The sequence below is a fragment of the Pistacia vera genome, unplaced genomic scaffold (genome assembly GCF_008641045.1).
Source record: "Pistacia vera cultivar Batoury unplaced genomic scaffold, PisVer_v2 Contig407, whole genome shotgun sequence".
Lineage (NCBI taxonomy): Eukaryota > Viridiplantae > Streptophyta > Magnoliopsida > Sapindales > Anacardiaceae > Pistacia > Pistacia vera.
In genome coordinates this window covers 310,305-326,975 of record NW_022196232.1, presented here as the reverse complement: position 1 = coordinate 326,975, position 16,671 = coordinate 310,305, and the positions used below count along the sequence as shown (strand labels likewise).

At 33.7% G+C, this 16,671-nt stretch overlaps 1 protein-coding gene and 1 long non-coding RNA gene across 3 annotated transcripts; both read right to left on the bottom strand.

Annotated features, from left to right (window-relative positions):
• Positions 1–3,302: 3,302 nt before the first annotated feature.
• LOC116142300 lies at positions 3,303–4,119 on the bottom strand. Of its 2 annotated transcripts, none has more exons than XR_004129980.1 (3): positions 4,051–4,119; positions 3,715–3,775; positions 3,303–3,351 (listed from the first exon to the last, which is right to left on the bottom strand). It is a non-coding gene; the product is annotated as an uncharacterized LOC116142300 (long non-coding RNA). The 2 variants fall into 2 exon arrangements; XR_004129979.1 differs by having other exon boundaries at positions 3,332–3,344.
• Positions 4,120–6,589: 2,470 nt separating this feature from the next.
• Positions 6,590–15,512, bottom strand: LOC116142334 (D-lactate dehydrogenase [cytochrome], mitochondrial-like). Its single transcript, XM_031427762.1, has 14 exons — positions 15,250–15,512; positions 14,503–14,605; positions 14,291–14,391; positions 13,193–13,241; positions 12,740–12,832; positions 12,263–12,377; positions 11,920–11,980; positions 11,511–11,547; positions 11,377–11,438; positions 10,330–10,426; positions 9,060–9,134; positions 8,876–8,984; positions 7,331–7,440; positions 6,590–6,727 (listed from the first exon to the last, which is right to left on the bottom strand). Exons 1-14 carry the CDS (start codon positions 15,510–15,512, stop codon positions 6,590–6,592), a joined length of 1,413 nt encoding a protein of 470 aa, XP_031283622.1.
• Between the last annotated feature and the right edge of the window lie 1,159 nt (positions 15,513–16,671).

Below are 16,671 nucleotides of genomic sequence, written 5' to 3'. Positions count from 1 at the left end.
ATTGAAGAGCACACCTCACACCCACTTATTGGATAATAGTTCAGATAAAATTCAAAAAATCAAACGCTATAGCACAACTTCCTTTCTTTTTGCTTGGCAAACATAATTACTGACCCAAGTAGGATGACCCACAACTCGTACTCAACCCCGCTCCTATTGTGTACATATTCTGACACTATAGCTTAAACATATTAAAGAGAAAAAACAAGTGCATTTCACATGAAATTAGTAACTGTGGTACAGATTAACTTTTTTAATCACTTCATTTTTCCCCCAATTTTGCATTAATCCACCATCACATTAGCCTAGGTCATGCTACGAATCAGATGTTGATTCCAAAGACAGCCAGATCCATCTGAAAAATGAAAGAAGATCTGCATATATTACTATGATATCCTATACTTAATCAAATTATATACGAATTGAGGCCTACAATCATTTTTCCAGCTGTGCATATCGTAAACATAACAGATCCATTAGATCTAAAGAAGGTAGGAAATAAGGTTTATAAAATTGGATAACCGCCAAATTCAGATTAGCAAGAAATTTTTGTCTGGCTTAGATCATGAAATATCAAATTCCTTCTAATTGTCTTAACAGGTGATCTGTGTACATGTAAACATGACTTGGTTTACAAAATCCAATGAAAAGTTACAATGAATGGGCTGCATGATAGAATGTTTCTAAAATTGGACAATTAAATTGATTAACAAATGATAAGTGAAGAGGTATCTCATACTCACCAGTGCCTATAAGTTCAAACATCAGAGTCGGAAGTTCAGGCAAATTCTTCCCATTAGCAATGTTGACAGCTTAACCTGAACCTCATCAGCAGCTCCACCCTTGACACCTGTAGAGTTTGTAAAAACTAAAAAAACTGAAGAGGGATTGAATAAGTGAACAAAGCTTGTAGATAAGGCCCCACCTGTTACCAGTCAACATAGTAGCAATAGCAACTCTGCTGCATCCTTAATTGTAGGAAAGTTACACATTGCAACCTACAACATATCAAATTCAGTCAACAAAATTCATTGTACATTCTAACTACTCCATTAAAATGGATAGCAAGAGAATCGAGTACTCCATAAGGGAAAACTTCTCAAAATTTCAAGTCAGCAAACTCATGTTTAAGTGCAAAAAGAAACACTTATCACTTTATGGCAGCTAAAGCTGTCTTTTTCCCCCCTCCGTTTTTTCTAAGGGATTTGTTTTCTCTAAGGGATTTGCTTGTTTACAATTCTTAGCACACTCCAAGGGCTAAAGTGTTTGCTTTGATTCATGAGCCAATCAAATCAGCCGAGTATGTCTGCTCATCTAGCAACAATTAGATTTATAGAAGCATGAGGCAGGACCCACAAGTTATGACAATAAGAAAATGCAAATCACAAACCTAATCTGTCTATCTAGATCTCCAGATGCTTCATCCACAAGACTTGGTTACAAATTTTCCCAAATCTTAAGTAAAGGCAACCATTCCAATTTATAAATAGTTGGAACTTGTTAACTTTCAATTTTTAAATGATAATCGAGAAAGAATAGAGAGAAAAAACAATGAAATAAACGGCCTGCGATAAACATAATTGAAGGGCTTATGTTTCCATTGCATAAAAGCTAAATGCAAATATTATGTTTTGAGTTAGATATACTCAATAACAAAACTATAAATGCCAATTCATTACTTCTATGAGGCATTTAATGCACCAAATGCAGGAAATCAAAAACTCTTATTGAAGTTATATAGTTTTAAAGTTTTCTTGTATATTACATGATTCCAGTATCATGAGATGCAACTTATTCTTCAATATTGAGGTGGTTCCAATTATCTTGGGTACAACTTTAACTTTTCACTGCATATGTTTTTCCCATGTTCTATGTAATCTGTATTATTTGTTATTTGATGAGAAGAGTATGGATTTAAGCACAAGCAAGCTCTATGCTTTCCTTTCAGAACAATTTATTATAGCAAGCATCAGAGAGCGTAGAAGATATGTTCTGACGTAAATTAAAAATAAATAATAACAATCATGACAGTGCTACTAACACATGAACAAACATAATTATCATTTCAATCTCAGTAAAATCCCATCTTGTCTAGAGAAAATACTAGTTAGAAATTTGAATTGAACTAAAACGAATTGCTTTCCAACAGAGAAGGTCAAGTTACCACTGAATGCTGAGGAATTTTCTGAAGCGTAGAGTAACTTCTGTTATTACACCCAGGGTTCCCTCACTTCCATTATGAGAAGGGTCAAATCATACCTAATATAGCAAGTCTTATAGGTTCACAGCTGAACAAAATAGGAAAGAGGAAAGGAAAAAGAAAACGAATCTTCTAAGCACCATGAAACTAAAAATATAAGATTTGTGACTCACAACTTATTGCTGATTGAGTAGATATTCCATGCATGGAAATGCAAATTGTGGACAGACTAAAGGATGGGAATCATGGACCAGAAATCCTTCTTAAAACAAATATATCAGGAATTAAAATTTCAAAGGCCTAGAACTGACAAGGCAAATTGAAAATAGAGAAAAACTAACATTGTTTAAGAAACATTACAAAATTAAACCAAACCACATGTGATTACATGCATTGCTATACAAGTTGCAATGGCTCTAACTAAGTAGAAATGCATTTCTCCTTTACTTGCATTTCACTTGATAATTAAAGAAAATTTCTTGATTCCTCACAAATGTAAGAGGACCATAACAAACAAATACAATCAGAAGCAAAATCAAGGAAGTCACAGCACTTATGCGCATATATTTTCAAAAAGCATATATTTCAAAACCCTATAATTTCAAGCATTGAAGAAAAGACCATCATAGAGAATGTGCCCCTCTCAGCTATATTAGCTTTACATAGCCTAGTTAAAAAACATATATAAGACTCATAACATAAATGCGAGTTAACACACTCGATTTACACCACAATCATAATTAAGAATTGTAGTGGATTACTGGATTTATGTATCAGGAGTAAGGCAGTTAATGATAGCAAAACAATGGATGATAATTGATATGTTAACTGTCATTCAAGAAAGCTCAACCAATTATATCTGTCTAATGGTTGTTTCCGTAATTTCAAGAATAATGGTTGGAATCTCTTGTTCTACTTTGTCTATTCCTTATTAATTAAAAAATAATAATAATAACTAGATTGATGTAGATAAGTGAACAACCCGCAGCATCTTTCGTGCACGAGAAGCTGTCTGACAATACTCCATTGGCAAGAACTACCGAGGTGTACACATTATTAGAGATATATCACTTTATGGCTAAATATACATGAGAAGGAAATGACCAACCTGAGATTGATGACATTATCAAGCATTGTTCCATACCTACATGCTAAAGCAAAATCATTAAATCAAAAGGCAAACTGAACCATCAAAATAGACTCCAGAATAGTTTGTTGCTAAAGCATTTTGCATCTAGAGTTGAACTTCATATAAAGACAAACCCTTGAATATATTCAAACTCTAGAAAATAAAGATATCAATATAAAACGCACAAAACTTACACAGAGGTGCGAAAAGGTCTTTGGTTTTACTTACTATTTCTCGCCAAAATTTGAGATAAGTATTCCATTACTGGTCAAGTAACTATAATTTTGTATATATCTCTTTTCCTCTTTACTAGGAACAGCAATCTCACATGTAAATACCCTTAGCAATCAATAAAATGTCAGAGCTAATGAAACAGTGCAACTACCTGACTGCTAAAGAACCAGAGCAACGTGTAGCACACATCCCCCCAATGGTTGCACCAGGCCCTGTATTCAAGATAATTTATGAATATGTTCACCTCAATGCCAAAGTGACAACAGAAAAAACAAAAGCAGAGGTAGAGAGAGAGGCACTCTTGAGGAGCAGGAGACAAACTCAAGCAAAAACTTGGCAACTCACACTACACTGTCCAGGGCATACACATTTGAAAAATTCTGACTTCATTAGAGTTTGAAATAATTTTAGCTGTGTCCCAAAATATCAATCAGGCAGAGAATGATTGACCATTAATAACATTAAGAAGAGACCATAGTAACCTGACCAGGATCAAGGGGAAAGAATAGACCATATGGCTCCAAGTATTCATTGAGCTCCATCCACCCGATCCCGGCTCAACAACCACGTCCATGTCTCAATATGTAATGCTTTAACACTCTACAATATGACCATAATCCAGCATTAGCAATATAAATATAAAAGCAGAAAAAAACTCCAGAATACATGTATGCATTTGACAGATTCATAAGATATGCAACTGAAAGATCTCGCCCCCAGAATAATTGCATTCACCAACAGGCTTAGAGATTTAAGTTAAGAGGTGACTTGTATAAGTTGCAGCAGAAGAGAATGCTCAAAAAAGACATTGACAGCTTCCACTTAGGCTGTGGGTCCTTTATGGTATTAAAGATATGAATCTTGCGTAGTTCTGAGAAGACAATATTCAGGAATCGAATGTTTCAAGTAGATGCATCAAGTTCATCCCAGGCAGATATAAAAGAGATTATACATACTTTCATTCATAGACATGTCAATGCAAACACCACCAAGAGGAGATAAGGTGTGACCCTCAATTGAAGTTGCTCCACCCTATGGTACAATGGGATCTGATTATAACATAAAGACAACCCAAGTCAGTACTTGCTCCAAAAGAGCAAGATATTTCGTCATACCATAATCAAGAACAAAAGAGATACAAAAAAAACCAAATTACAAATTAACAAAGATGCTTTAAGTCAAAGAAAAGGGAATTATATATGAAAAGCATTTTCAGTAAAAATTCGCAATTCAGCTTGAAAAAGTCGAGTTGATTAAGGCATGATATGTCCACATGCTTATTTAAGTAGAAATACTTTTATAAGCCAAATCAATCATTGCTAGCGTATTCTGTTCACAATAGAGAACTCCATTTCATAATTTATTTATGCTCAACCACTATACAAATAGGCTTTGATTTTCAATTTTGTGTAGACTATAGATTATTGATTATGAGTGTTGACGCTCGTTTTTTAGTGAATACGAACTAGTGATGTGGACCCAACTGTCAGGGCGTCCAAATTCAAGTTTGAAGAGTAAATCTTACAATGGCAATGGCTACGGCTACTCAGTTGAGGGCGATGCATCTTTGGTTCAATCAATGTCCAAGTTTAAGTCCATAGTTAAAAGTCTAAGTCCAATGATCAACCAAGCTACGGTAAATTTGATGAGTAGTCTTCTTTGCCTTCTACAAAATAACCATAGTCAAGGAGAGTCGACTAGGGGTTTCGTCAGCGTAGAGCCGACGACAACACTCAATTAGAATCTAGTTTATCAGAAAATCTAGAGTGAGATGCTCCCAAAAATATTTAATTATAGAAAATAAAAAGTAAATGAATAGTAAAACTGAGAGTATCATGGCTCAAATATTGGGATACAAGTTATAAAGGTGGAGGGTTAATGGTCTCTAAGGTGATAATTCTTGAGGTAGAACCATATAATGTTGACTTATTGGCGTATGACCGTTGTGAAATCAAACTTCAAAGCTATTGTACACTCATGAGGACAGCTAGCCATTGGCAACGAGGTATTTGGTTAATGAGCTCCTTTGGTGTTGAGAAGAGCTAGCCATGGGAAATCAACTTTTTTTAAGACGATGCCTAGTTCATTCATGAGATTTTGGTCTTGGGAACACAACAACATTCCCTCCAACTAAAATTGAAATCGTTAAAGTTGAAATCATCGAAATGAGATGGTTAAAATCTCATCATCCACGAATTCAAAGCTCAAGAACTCATCACTCATGACTAGCTCTCCTCATCGCACAAAGAATTCATCGCCCATGGCTAGCTCTCCTCATCAACCAAAGGCACTACAAGACTAAACAAGTATACAATAGTTATAAAGTTTGATTTCATAGCGGTTGTATGCCAAAAAGTTAACAACACGTGATTCAACCTCAAGGATTGTCATTTTGGAGACCACTAACCCTCCCCCTCTACATATAGTGCCTTAATATTTAAGCCATGGAACTCTCAATTTCACAATTTAATTACTCTTTCTCTCACTAAACTTAATTATTTTTTAAAGCATCTCACTCTATATTTTAAGGTATACCAAATTCTAACTTGAACGTCAAAGGGCCGCTAACGTGGAAACCCCTCATCGACTCCCTCTAATTGTGGCTTGGTTTGCAGAAGACAAAGAAGACCACTAATCAGACTTAATTAGCTTGCGCGATCATTGGACTTCGACTTTATACTAGAAACCTAAACTTAGACGCTAATCAGACCAATCACACATCACCTTCCATTGATCGACCGAGCACTTGTAGTCATCACCAAGGTAAGATTATGCGTTAAAGTCAGATTCAGATGCCCCGATACCCGAGTCCACATTATTAGTTAACATTCAACCAAAAAAAAGCGTCAACAATGAGGATTGGCTTTCTCCCCAATTATCTATTTCTTTCCTCAATTTCTCAAGCCCTTTCTTTTTCCTTACTTCATTCTATTTCCTTATCTATCTTATTCTATTTCCTTCTTTTTCCCTACCTCGTTCTATTTCCTCACCTGTCTTATTTTATTTTCCACCAGTCCTACATCATTTTATGGAAATTTTTCTAATCTATTTAAACCAAGTAGTTTCAAATTTATGAACAAGTTCACTAACAGTTGACTCACTGAAATCATTGCCTCAAAATTAGGTTCCATTGCAAAGCATGCCCACAGTGCTTCCTTCCTTATCTGTATGAAAGCCAAAGAACTTTACAGAATGCAGAGAGAATTACAAATCAAAAAACTTGTGCATACTGAAAACCATCTAAAAGATAAATAAAAGTTTCACCAGGGAATTAAGAGCGCAAAACAAGACCCATATTGTTATATCTTAACATGAGAAAGGCCAAAAACATCTCTTTTTTGCTCTCTCACTCTCCCACTCCCCATTTGACATGTGTACAAGAAGACAAATAAAATGAAAAAGAGAGTAATCATTTGTTTATTATCTTATGTCTTTTCTGCACATATCACAATGAGAGTGAGTGAGAAAGAGAGTGTTCATTAACACTCCTCATCTTAACATATCTAGTTCTACTTTATTTATGGGAGCTTATGAACAGGTAAAACCACTGTACAATATTACTGAACTGAAAAGGTTTGGAAATATTAATTTCAAAATTATACATTATAGCCTAGAATAAGATCAAAATAAAAAGGTGACAGCCCCGAAGAAGGAAAAGAAGACATAAAATACATACAGCAAAATGTGAATGTAAGAGCCATAAACCCACAATTCAGATGGGAAAGAACTAGAATGCAAACAGTATTACAAAAATCAGATTCTTGTACCTTCCAAAGTTCCTTCTTAGCTTCAGGCTCTTCCGCGAAAACAAAATCTGAGCCATTGTGCTCAGAAACAATCTTCTGAACAATTAATGTTTGCTCGCGTGAATATGCCTCTTAACAATTGTAAAAAGAACATATTAAAAGTTAGGATAAGATAAGAATGCACACAGCTAATAAAACAACTCTTTATAGTACATTGATGCATTCATTCATACACAGCAAATATAGGGGAAAGAGAGGAGAAAAAAAAAGGTAATATCATGAGGAGAAAAGAGGATGACTTACACAAACCGTCAGTAGCAAATATTTTAGATTTTATATTTGTAATAATTTTGACCCAAATTTCATCAATTTTTACCGGTATAAATCAGTAGAGTGAAAAAATTAAATCTTCAGCAACCAAACCTAAAATCCAAAGTCATGGTATCCAACATGTTCAAATCCTGCAAAAACCTGTTCTGGGCATCCTTTCATAGACCATACAAATTTTTATATTGTCAATCATCTATTAAGATTAATTTCCAAAATGAAAAGAAGCCTTCTTTGTGGATTATTGGACACCTCTCACCAATTTGCATATTGTGGTTTCCAAATTAAAGGGAAGCCTTCTTTGTTTGTTACTGGACACCTCTCATCCCAGAAGTGCACCTCCAATTGCTGCTTAGCTGTTTGACTGTGATTACATCACTATTTTTCCTTTTCCTTTTCCTTTTGCAATTTAATTATACAAGTACTCTAAATAGTCACTCCATGAACAAGATTCCCCAGGGCTCCATTAATTGAAGAGCACACCTCACACCCACACTTATTGGAATAATATGTTCAGATAAAATTCAAAAAATCAAACGCTATAGCACAACTTCCTTTCTTTTTGCTTGGCAAACATAATTACTGACCCAAGTAGGATTGACCCACAACCTCGTACTCAACCACGCTCCTATTTGTGTACATATTCTGATAACTATAGCTTAAACATATTAAAGTGAAAAACAAAGTGCATTTACACATGAAATTAGTAACTGTGGTACAGATTAACTTTTTTTAATCGCTTCATTTTTCCCCCAATTTTGCATTAATCCACCATCACATTAGCCTAGGTCATGCTACGAATCAGATGTTGATTCCAAAGACAAGCCAGATTCCATCTGGAAAAATGAAAAGAAGATCTGCATATATTACTATGATATCCTATACTTAATCAAATTATATACGAATTGAGGCCTACCAATCTCATTTTTCCAGCTGTGCATATCGTAAATATAACAGATCCATTAAGATCTAAAGAAGGAAGAAAATAAGGTTTATAAAATTGGATAACCGCCCAAATTCAGATTAGCAAGAAATTTTTGTCTGGTCTCAGATCATGAAATATCAAATTCCTTCTAATTGTCTTAGCAGGTTGATCTGTGTACATGTAAACATGACCTTGGTTTACAAAATCCCAATGAAAAGTTACAATGAATGGGCTGCATGATAGAATGTTTCTAAAATTGGCACAATTAAATTGATTAACAAAATGAATATAGTGAAAGAGGTATCTCATCTCACCAGTGCCTATAAGTTCAAACATCAGAGTCGGAAGTTCAGGCAAATTCTTCCCATTAGCAATGTTGACAGCTTTAACCTGAACCTCATCCAGCAGCTCCACCCTTGACACCTGTAGAGTTTGTAAAAACTAAAAAAACTGAAGAGGGATTGAATAAGTGAACAAAGCTTGTAGATAAGGCCCCACCTGTATACCAGTCAACATAGTAGCAATAGCAACATCTGCTGCATCCTTAATTGTAGGAAAGTTACACATTGCAACCTACAACATCATCAAATTCAGTCAACAAAATTCATTGTACATTCTAACTACTCCATTAAAATGGATAGCAAGAGAATCGAGTACTCCATAAGGGAAAACTTCTCAAAATTTCAAGGTCAGCAAACTCATGTTTAAGTGCAAAAAGAAACACTTATCACTTTATTGGCAGCCTAAAGCTGTCTTTTTCCCCCCTCCGTTTTTTCTAAGGGATTTGTTTTCTCTAAGGGATTTGCTTGTTTACAATTCTTAGCACACTCCAAGGGGTAAAGTGTTTGCTTTGATTCATGAGGCAATCAAATCAGCCGAGATATGTCTGCTCATCTAGCAACAAATTAGATTTATAGAAGCATGAGGCAGGACCCACAAGTTATGACAATAAGAAAATGCAAATCACAAACCTAATCTGTCTATCTAGATCTCCAGATGCTTTCATCCACAAGACTTGGTTACAAATTTTCCCAAATCTTAAGTAAAGGCAACCATTCCAATTTAAAAATAGTTGGAACTTGTTAACTTTCAATTTTTTAAATGATAATCGAGAAAGAATAGAGAGAAAAAACAATGAAATAAACGGCCTGCGATAAACATAATTTGAAGGGCTTATGTTTTCCATTGCATAAAAGCTAAATGCAAATATTATGTTTTGAGTTAGATATACTCAATAACAAAACTATAAATGCCAAATTCATTACTTCTATGAGGCATTTAATGGCACAAATTGCAGGAAATCAAAAAACTTCCTTATTGAAGTTATATAGTTTTAAAGTTTTCTTGTATATTACATGATTCCAGTTATCATGAGATGCAACATTATTCTTCAATATTGAGGTGGTTCCAATTATCTTGGGTACAACTTCTAACTTTTCACTGCATATGTTTTTCCCATGTTCTATGTAATCTGATTATTTGTTTATTTGATGAGAAGAGTATGGATTTTAAGCACAAGCAAGCTCTATGCTTTCCTTTCAGAACAATTTTATATAGCAAGCATCAGAAGAGCGTAGAAGATATGTTCTGACCGTAAATTTAAAAATAAATATATAACTAATCATGACAGTGCTACTAACAGCATGTACACAACATAATTATCATTTCAATCTCAGTAAAATCCCATCTTGTCTAGAGAAAAATACTAGTTAGAAATTTGAATTGAACTAAAACAGAATTGCTTTCCAACAGAGAAAGGTCAAGTTACCACTGAATGCTGAGGAATTTTCTGAAGCCGTAGAGTAACTTCTGTTATTACACCCAGGGTTCCCTCACTTCCAATTATGAGACGGGTCAAATCATACCTAATATAAGCAAGTCTTATAAGGTTCACAGCTGAACAAAAATAGGAAAGAGGAAAGGAAAAAGAAAAACGAATCTTCTAAGCACCATGAAACTAAAAATATAAGATTTGTGACTCAAACTTATTGCTGATTGAGTAGATATTCCATGCATGGAAATGCAAATTGTGGACAGACTAAAGGATGGGAATCATGGACCAAGAAATCCTTCTTAAAACAAATATATCAGGAATTAAAATTTCAAAGGCCTAGACTGACAAGGCAAAATTGAAAATAGAGAAAAACTAACATTGTTTAAGAAACATTACAAAATTAAACCAAACACATTCAGTGATATACATGCATTGCTAATACAAGTTGCAATGGCTCTAACTTAAGTAGAAATGCATTTCTCCCTTTTACTTGCATTTCACTTGATAATTAAAGAAAATTTCTTGATTCCTCACAAATGTAAGAGGACCATAACAAACAAATACAATCAGAAGGCAAACTCAAGGAAGTCACAATGACCTTATGCGCATATATTTTCAAAAAGCATATATTTTCAAAAACCCTTATAATTTCAAGCATTGAAGAAAAGACCATCATAGAGAATGTGCCCCTCTCAGCTATATTAGCTTTACATAGCCTAGTTAAAAAAACATATATAAGACTCATAACATAAATGCGAGTTAACACACTCGATTTACAACACAATCATAATTAAGAATTGTAGTGGATTACTGGATTTATGTATCAGGAGTAAAGGCAGTTAATGATAGCAAAACAATGGATGATCAATTGATATGTTAAACTGTCATTCAAGAAAGCTCAACCAATTATATCTGTCTAATGGTTGTTTCCGTAATTTCAAGAAATAATGGTTGGAATCTCTTTGTTCTACTTTGTCTATTCCTTATTAATTAAAAAATAATAATAATAATAACTAGATTGATGTAGATAAGTGAACAAACCCTGCAGCACTCTTTCGTGCACGAGAAGCTGTCTTGACAATATCTCCATTGGCAAGAACTACCTGAGGTGTACACATTATTAGAGATATATCACTTTATGGCTAAATAATACATGAGAAGGGAAACTGACAAACCCTGAGATTGATGACATTATCACGCATTGTTCCATACCTACATGCTAAAAGCAAAATCATTAAATCAAAAGGCAAACTGAACCATCAAAATAGACTCCAGAACTAGTTTGTTGCTAAAGCATTTTGCATCTAGAGTTGAACTTCACCTAAAGACAAACCCTTGAATATATTCAAACTCTAGAAAATAAAGATATTCCTAATATTAAAACGCAAAAACTTACACAGAGGTGCGAAAAGGTCTTTGGTTTTACTTACTATTTCTCGCCAAAATTTGAGATAAGTATTCCATTACTGGTCAAGTAACATATAATTTTGTACTACTATCTCTTTTTACTAGGAACAGCAATCTCACATGTAAATACCCTTAGCAATCAATAAAATGTCAGAGCTAATGAAACAGTGCAACTACCTGACTGCTAAAGAACCAGAGCAACGTGTAGCACACATCCCCCCAATGGTTGCACCAGGCCCTGTATATCAAGATAATTTATGAATATGTTCACCTCAATTGCCAAAGTGACAACAGAAAAAACAAAAGACAGAGGTAGAGAGAGAGGCAGCTCTTGGGAAGCAGGAGACAAACTCAAGCAAAAACTTGGCAACTCACACTACACTGTCCAGGGCATACACATTTGAAAAATTCTGACTTCATATAGAGTTTGAAATAATTTTAGCTGTGTCCCAAAATATCAATCAGGGCAGAGAATGATTGACCATTAATAACATTAAGAAGAGAACCATAGTAACCTGACCAGGATCAAGGGGAAAGAATAGACCATATGGCTCCAAGTATTCATTGAGCTCCATCCACCCGATCCCGGGCTCAACAACCACGTCCATGTCCTCAATATGTAATGCTTTAACACTCTAAAATATGAACATAATCCAGCATAAGCCAATATAAAATATAAAAGCAGAAAAAAACTCCAGAATACATGTATGCATTTGACACATTCATAAGATATGCAACTGAAAGATCTCTGCCCCCAGAATAATTGCATTCACCAACAGGCTTAGAGATTTAAGTTAAGAGGTGACTTGTATAAGTTGCAGCAGAAGAGACATGCTCAAAAAAGACATTGACAGCTTCCACTTAGGCTGTGGGTCCTTTATGGTATTAAAGATATGAATCTTGCGTAGTTCTTGAGAAGACAATATTCAGGAATCAGAATGTTTCAAGTAGATGCATCAAGTTCATCCCAGGCAGATATAAAAGAGATTATACATACTTTCATCATAGACATGTCAATGCAAACACCACCAAGAGGAGATAAGGTGTGACCCTCAATTGAAGTTGCTCCACCATATGGTACAATAGGGATCTGATTATAACATAAAGACAACCCAAGTCAGTACTTGCTCCAAAAGAGCAAGATATTTCGTCATACCATAATCAAGAACAAAAGAGATACAAATAAAAACAAAATACATAGGTAAATGAGGATTAAAATGTTTAGATATAGCTAGAGAACTGAGGGTCAAATCTTCAGATTTAGTTAGAGAAATCTATGTCATTATATCATATCATATGATCTACAAGCATCAAATATAAAATGTTAATACTGAGCACTATCCAATTAGAAGCGGATGCTAAATTTTTTTAAGGAATAATGTTTAGATCCAAATAAAAGAAGAAAAGGAATGGCATCTTTCACTAAAATGCGAAAAGGAAGAGCTCATACTCTATGTTTGTCACAGCATTTTACAATTTTGGAAACTTCCTCTTCAGACCTGCATAAAGAAATTATAAATCAAAATATTTTGCGAAAAAATTATGAAATATGAAGAGAACTTCCAAAATAGACTGCATGCAACTTGGAGAACTCTCTTTTAAAACCCTGTTATGGCTCTCTTGCAAGCACATGATATTAGTAATCATATCCAATGATCTACAATAATTGCTATGTACAAATCTATATTCAGAATTTGCACATAGGATGTTTAAATCTCCAACAAGCTTTCACAACAACCACGATAGTTTCAAAACACAAAGCAATTTAGTCCAGGACAAAAAGGAATTACAATAGTGATAAGCATAGCAAACCAAGAAAATGATCGGTGCATGATAAAAACTTTCTCTTTTTAAATACCTAGAAATTCCTAAAGGTACATGTGCCTGAGTTCCAATTTGAGGACCACTCCAAAAGCCTACAACCTTGTACCCAATAACCTTTTGGAATATGATATCCCAAGTAAATGGCTGTAAGGGAAGCTGAAATCCCTAAACTATTCATCGGAACAAAAGGTCTTAACCACTCAACCAACACTTGGGGTTGAATGTTATATGATATACTCGTACACAAAAGAACAGACACCAGTTGTTGATGCTACCTTATTTGAATTTGATTTTCTCATAAACATGCACATTATTTCTTTGAAATTTAACATAAACAAAACATTTCACCTCAGTGTGTTTCCAAATAATATCAAATTTCAATGAGTTACTTCGCAAGATTTTAAGCAAATTAAATTTATAATTAATTAAAAAATAAATAAATTTCAGTTAACTTCTATTCAAAATACATGAGAAAGATTTATTCTAGACAGTATGAAAACCAGAGTAGTTAACCCCCAACTGTTTCAAAAATTAGGCATCTATAAAATCCTACTGATTCTTAAACCCCATGGAATAAGGAAACATATTTTCAATTTGCAAAATGTTCAACGTATCCCTTACTTGCACCTCTTAAATGGAAAAATCAAATACAGTATTAAACCAAGATAAATGCACCAAGCACTCAAAAAAGAACACAAGGCCAAGAATGAAGAAGCAATCTCACCTTGGGAAAACAACGATATCAGGAATATTAACAGCTTTGTGAAAGCTGTTTTGTGGTTTTCCATGGAAGTACCTCTCATCATAATCCAATGTAACATTATCCTATACAAATTAAATAAATAAACTAATTGATACTTTTATCACCAGACGTAAGCAAAAAGGACATCATTTCCATACAATTCACAAAAAATTCTTTAATAACAAAAATAATACTTGACAAATGGCCTTGAGTTCATCAATAAACTCCTGGGAAACTTCCTTGTGAGATCCCTTCACTTCATATTCTGTGCTTCCTTTCCCACCAATGCTTACACCCCTAAAAAACATAATCAAGAAAAGAAACCACAGTCATAATCAACACAATAACTACCATTTTCACTTTGCAACATAATACGTCACATTAATACCCTTAACCGATGACCATAACATAAAACAAATGTTGCTCCTTACGGTACTGGACCAGTAACGTTGCAGGACTGTTCTAGTTACCTTAAACCATTTTTCAAGTACCAAATGAATTACCAAAACTGCCAATACTAAAACAATTAAAACATTTTATATTCTACAGAAATCTGTTGCCGGTCCAGCACCATTACAGTACCAAGGTTGTTCTAGTTACTTGAACGATTCTTAAATTCCCAGCAGTGCGGATACTAAAACACTAAAAACATTTCATATTTCCAGAAAACCGGTTGCTGGTCCAGTAACGTTACTGGAGCGATACTCTACATTATATACTCTACGGAAATCGGTTATTTGTCCAGTAACGTTAATGGAAGGATACACTGGATTTATTTCATAATTCTACGGTTATCGGTTATCGGTCCAGTACGGTTACTGGAAGGATACACTAGATTTTATATTCTACGGAAATCAGTTATTGGTCCAGCAACGTCACTGGAGCGATACTCGAAAAAGATAATTAAAAAAAAAACAAATTGAAGAGAGAGAAAGAGAGACCGATAATCGTAAGTGGACGAATCGCAGAGAGAAGGAGACGAAGATTGCGATTGAATATCCGAAACAGAGACGGCCAAAGGAATCAAATAGCTCGAGAACAATAGAAACGGCTGCTTAGTTCTTGAGCTACCTCCGCCGCTGCTTGTGTTACCGGTGTTGGATGTGAGAAGAGTTCGGACGTTTCTGGAAGCGCGAAGATTGGAGAAACTGAAGTACGAAGAAGACGAGCTGCGCAAGCGAGAGAACCAGACAGAGAACCCCATGGCGCTAGGATTTGATTATTTTCGGGAGTCTGCGGGTAAAGAAAAACAATAGTTAAAAGGAGCGGGTAATTTTGTTATTTTCGGAAAAACATTATTTGGATTTAATGATTTATTGTCCGATGATAGCTATTAATATGATTAAAAATAAGAACGCTTTTAATCATTTATTTTAAATAGCATCTTTCATATAAATAAAAAATATCTTTACTTATTTTTAAATATATAAAATAAAATTCTTTAAATTTTAGAAGCAAAAATATATTTTTTCAAGAAATAAACTTAATAAGAGAGATAAATTATAAATAAAATATATAAAAAGTTATAATTTATTATTTAAAATTATGATAAAGGCTGAAATTTAACTCTCTAAATGTGGAGAGTCAAACTCACTCTTTAATTCATATTTAAAGAATAAAGAGTCTTTTGAACTCTTGTTTCTATGAATAAACTCTTTATAAGAAAGAGTTTTGGTCATATAAAGAATCATTTATTTTGAAAAACATCTTTTATATAAATAAAAAATATCTTCATTAATTTTTAAATATAAAGAATATCATTTTTATTCAAATCCAATCACTCTTTAAATTTAATGAAGATGCTCTTTATTTTTAAGAAAGAGACTTAATAAGAGAAAAAATTAATAAATAAAATACATAGGAGCTTGTAGTTTATTAATTAAAATTGGGATTGGAAGTGAAATTTGACTCTCTAAATGTGGAGAGTCAAACTCACTCTCTAATTTATATTTTAAAGATAAGAGTCTGTTGGACTCTTGTTTTTATGGATAGACTATTTATAATAAATCATTTGGGTCATATAAAGAGTTATTTGGAGACACTCTTACTCTCTATCTTAATTTTAATTAATAAACTGTAAATTTTTATGTATTTTATTTATTAATTTTATCTTTTATTAAGTTTCTTTCTTGAAAATAAAAAGCATATTCATTAAATTTAAAGAATCCATTAGATTTGAATAAAAATTTCGTTCTTTATATTTAGAAATTGATAAAAATGCTATTTATTTAAAGGAAATATACTATTTAGGGGGCGTTTAGTTGGAGGTAATATAATATTACTATGGTTATGTCATCTTATATTACTTGATTACCATGTTTGGTTGTCAAGTAATATAAAATTCTGGTAATCTTGCATTATCA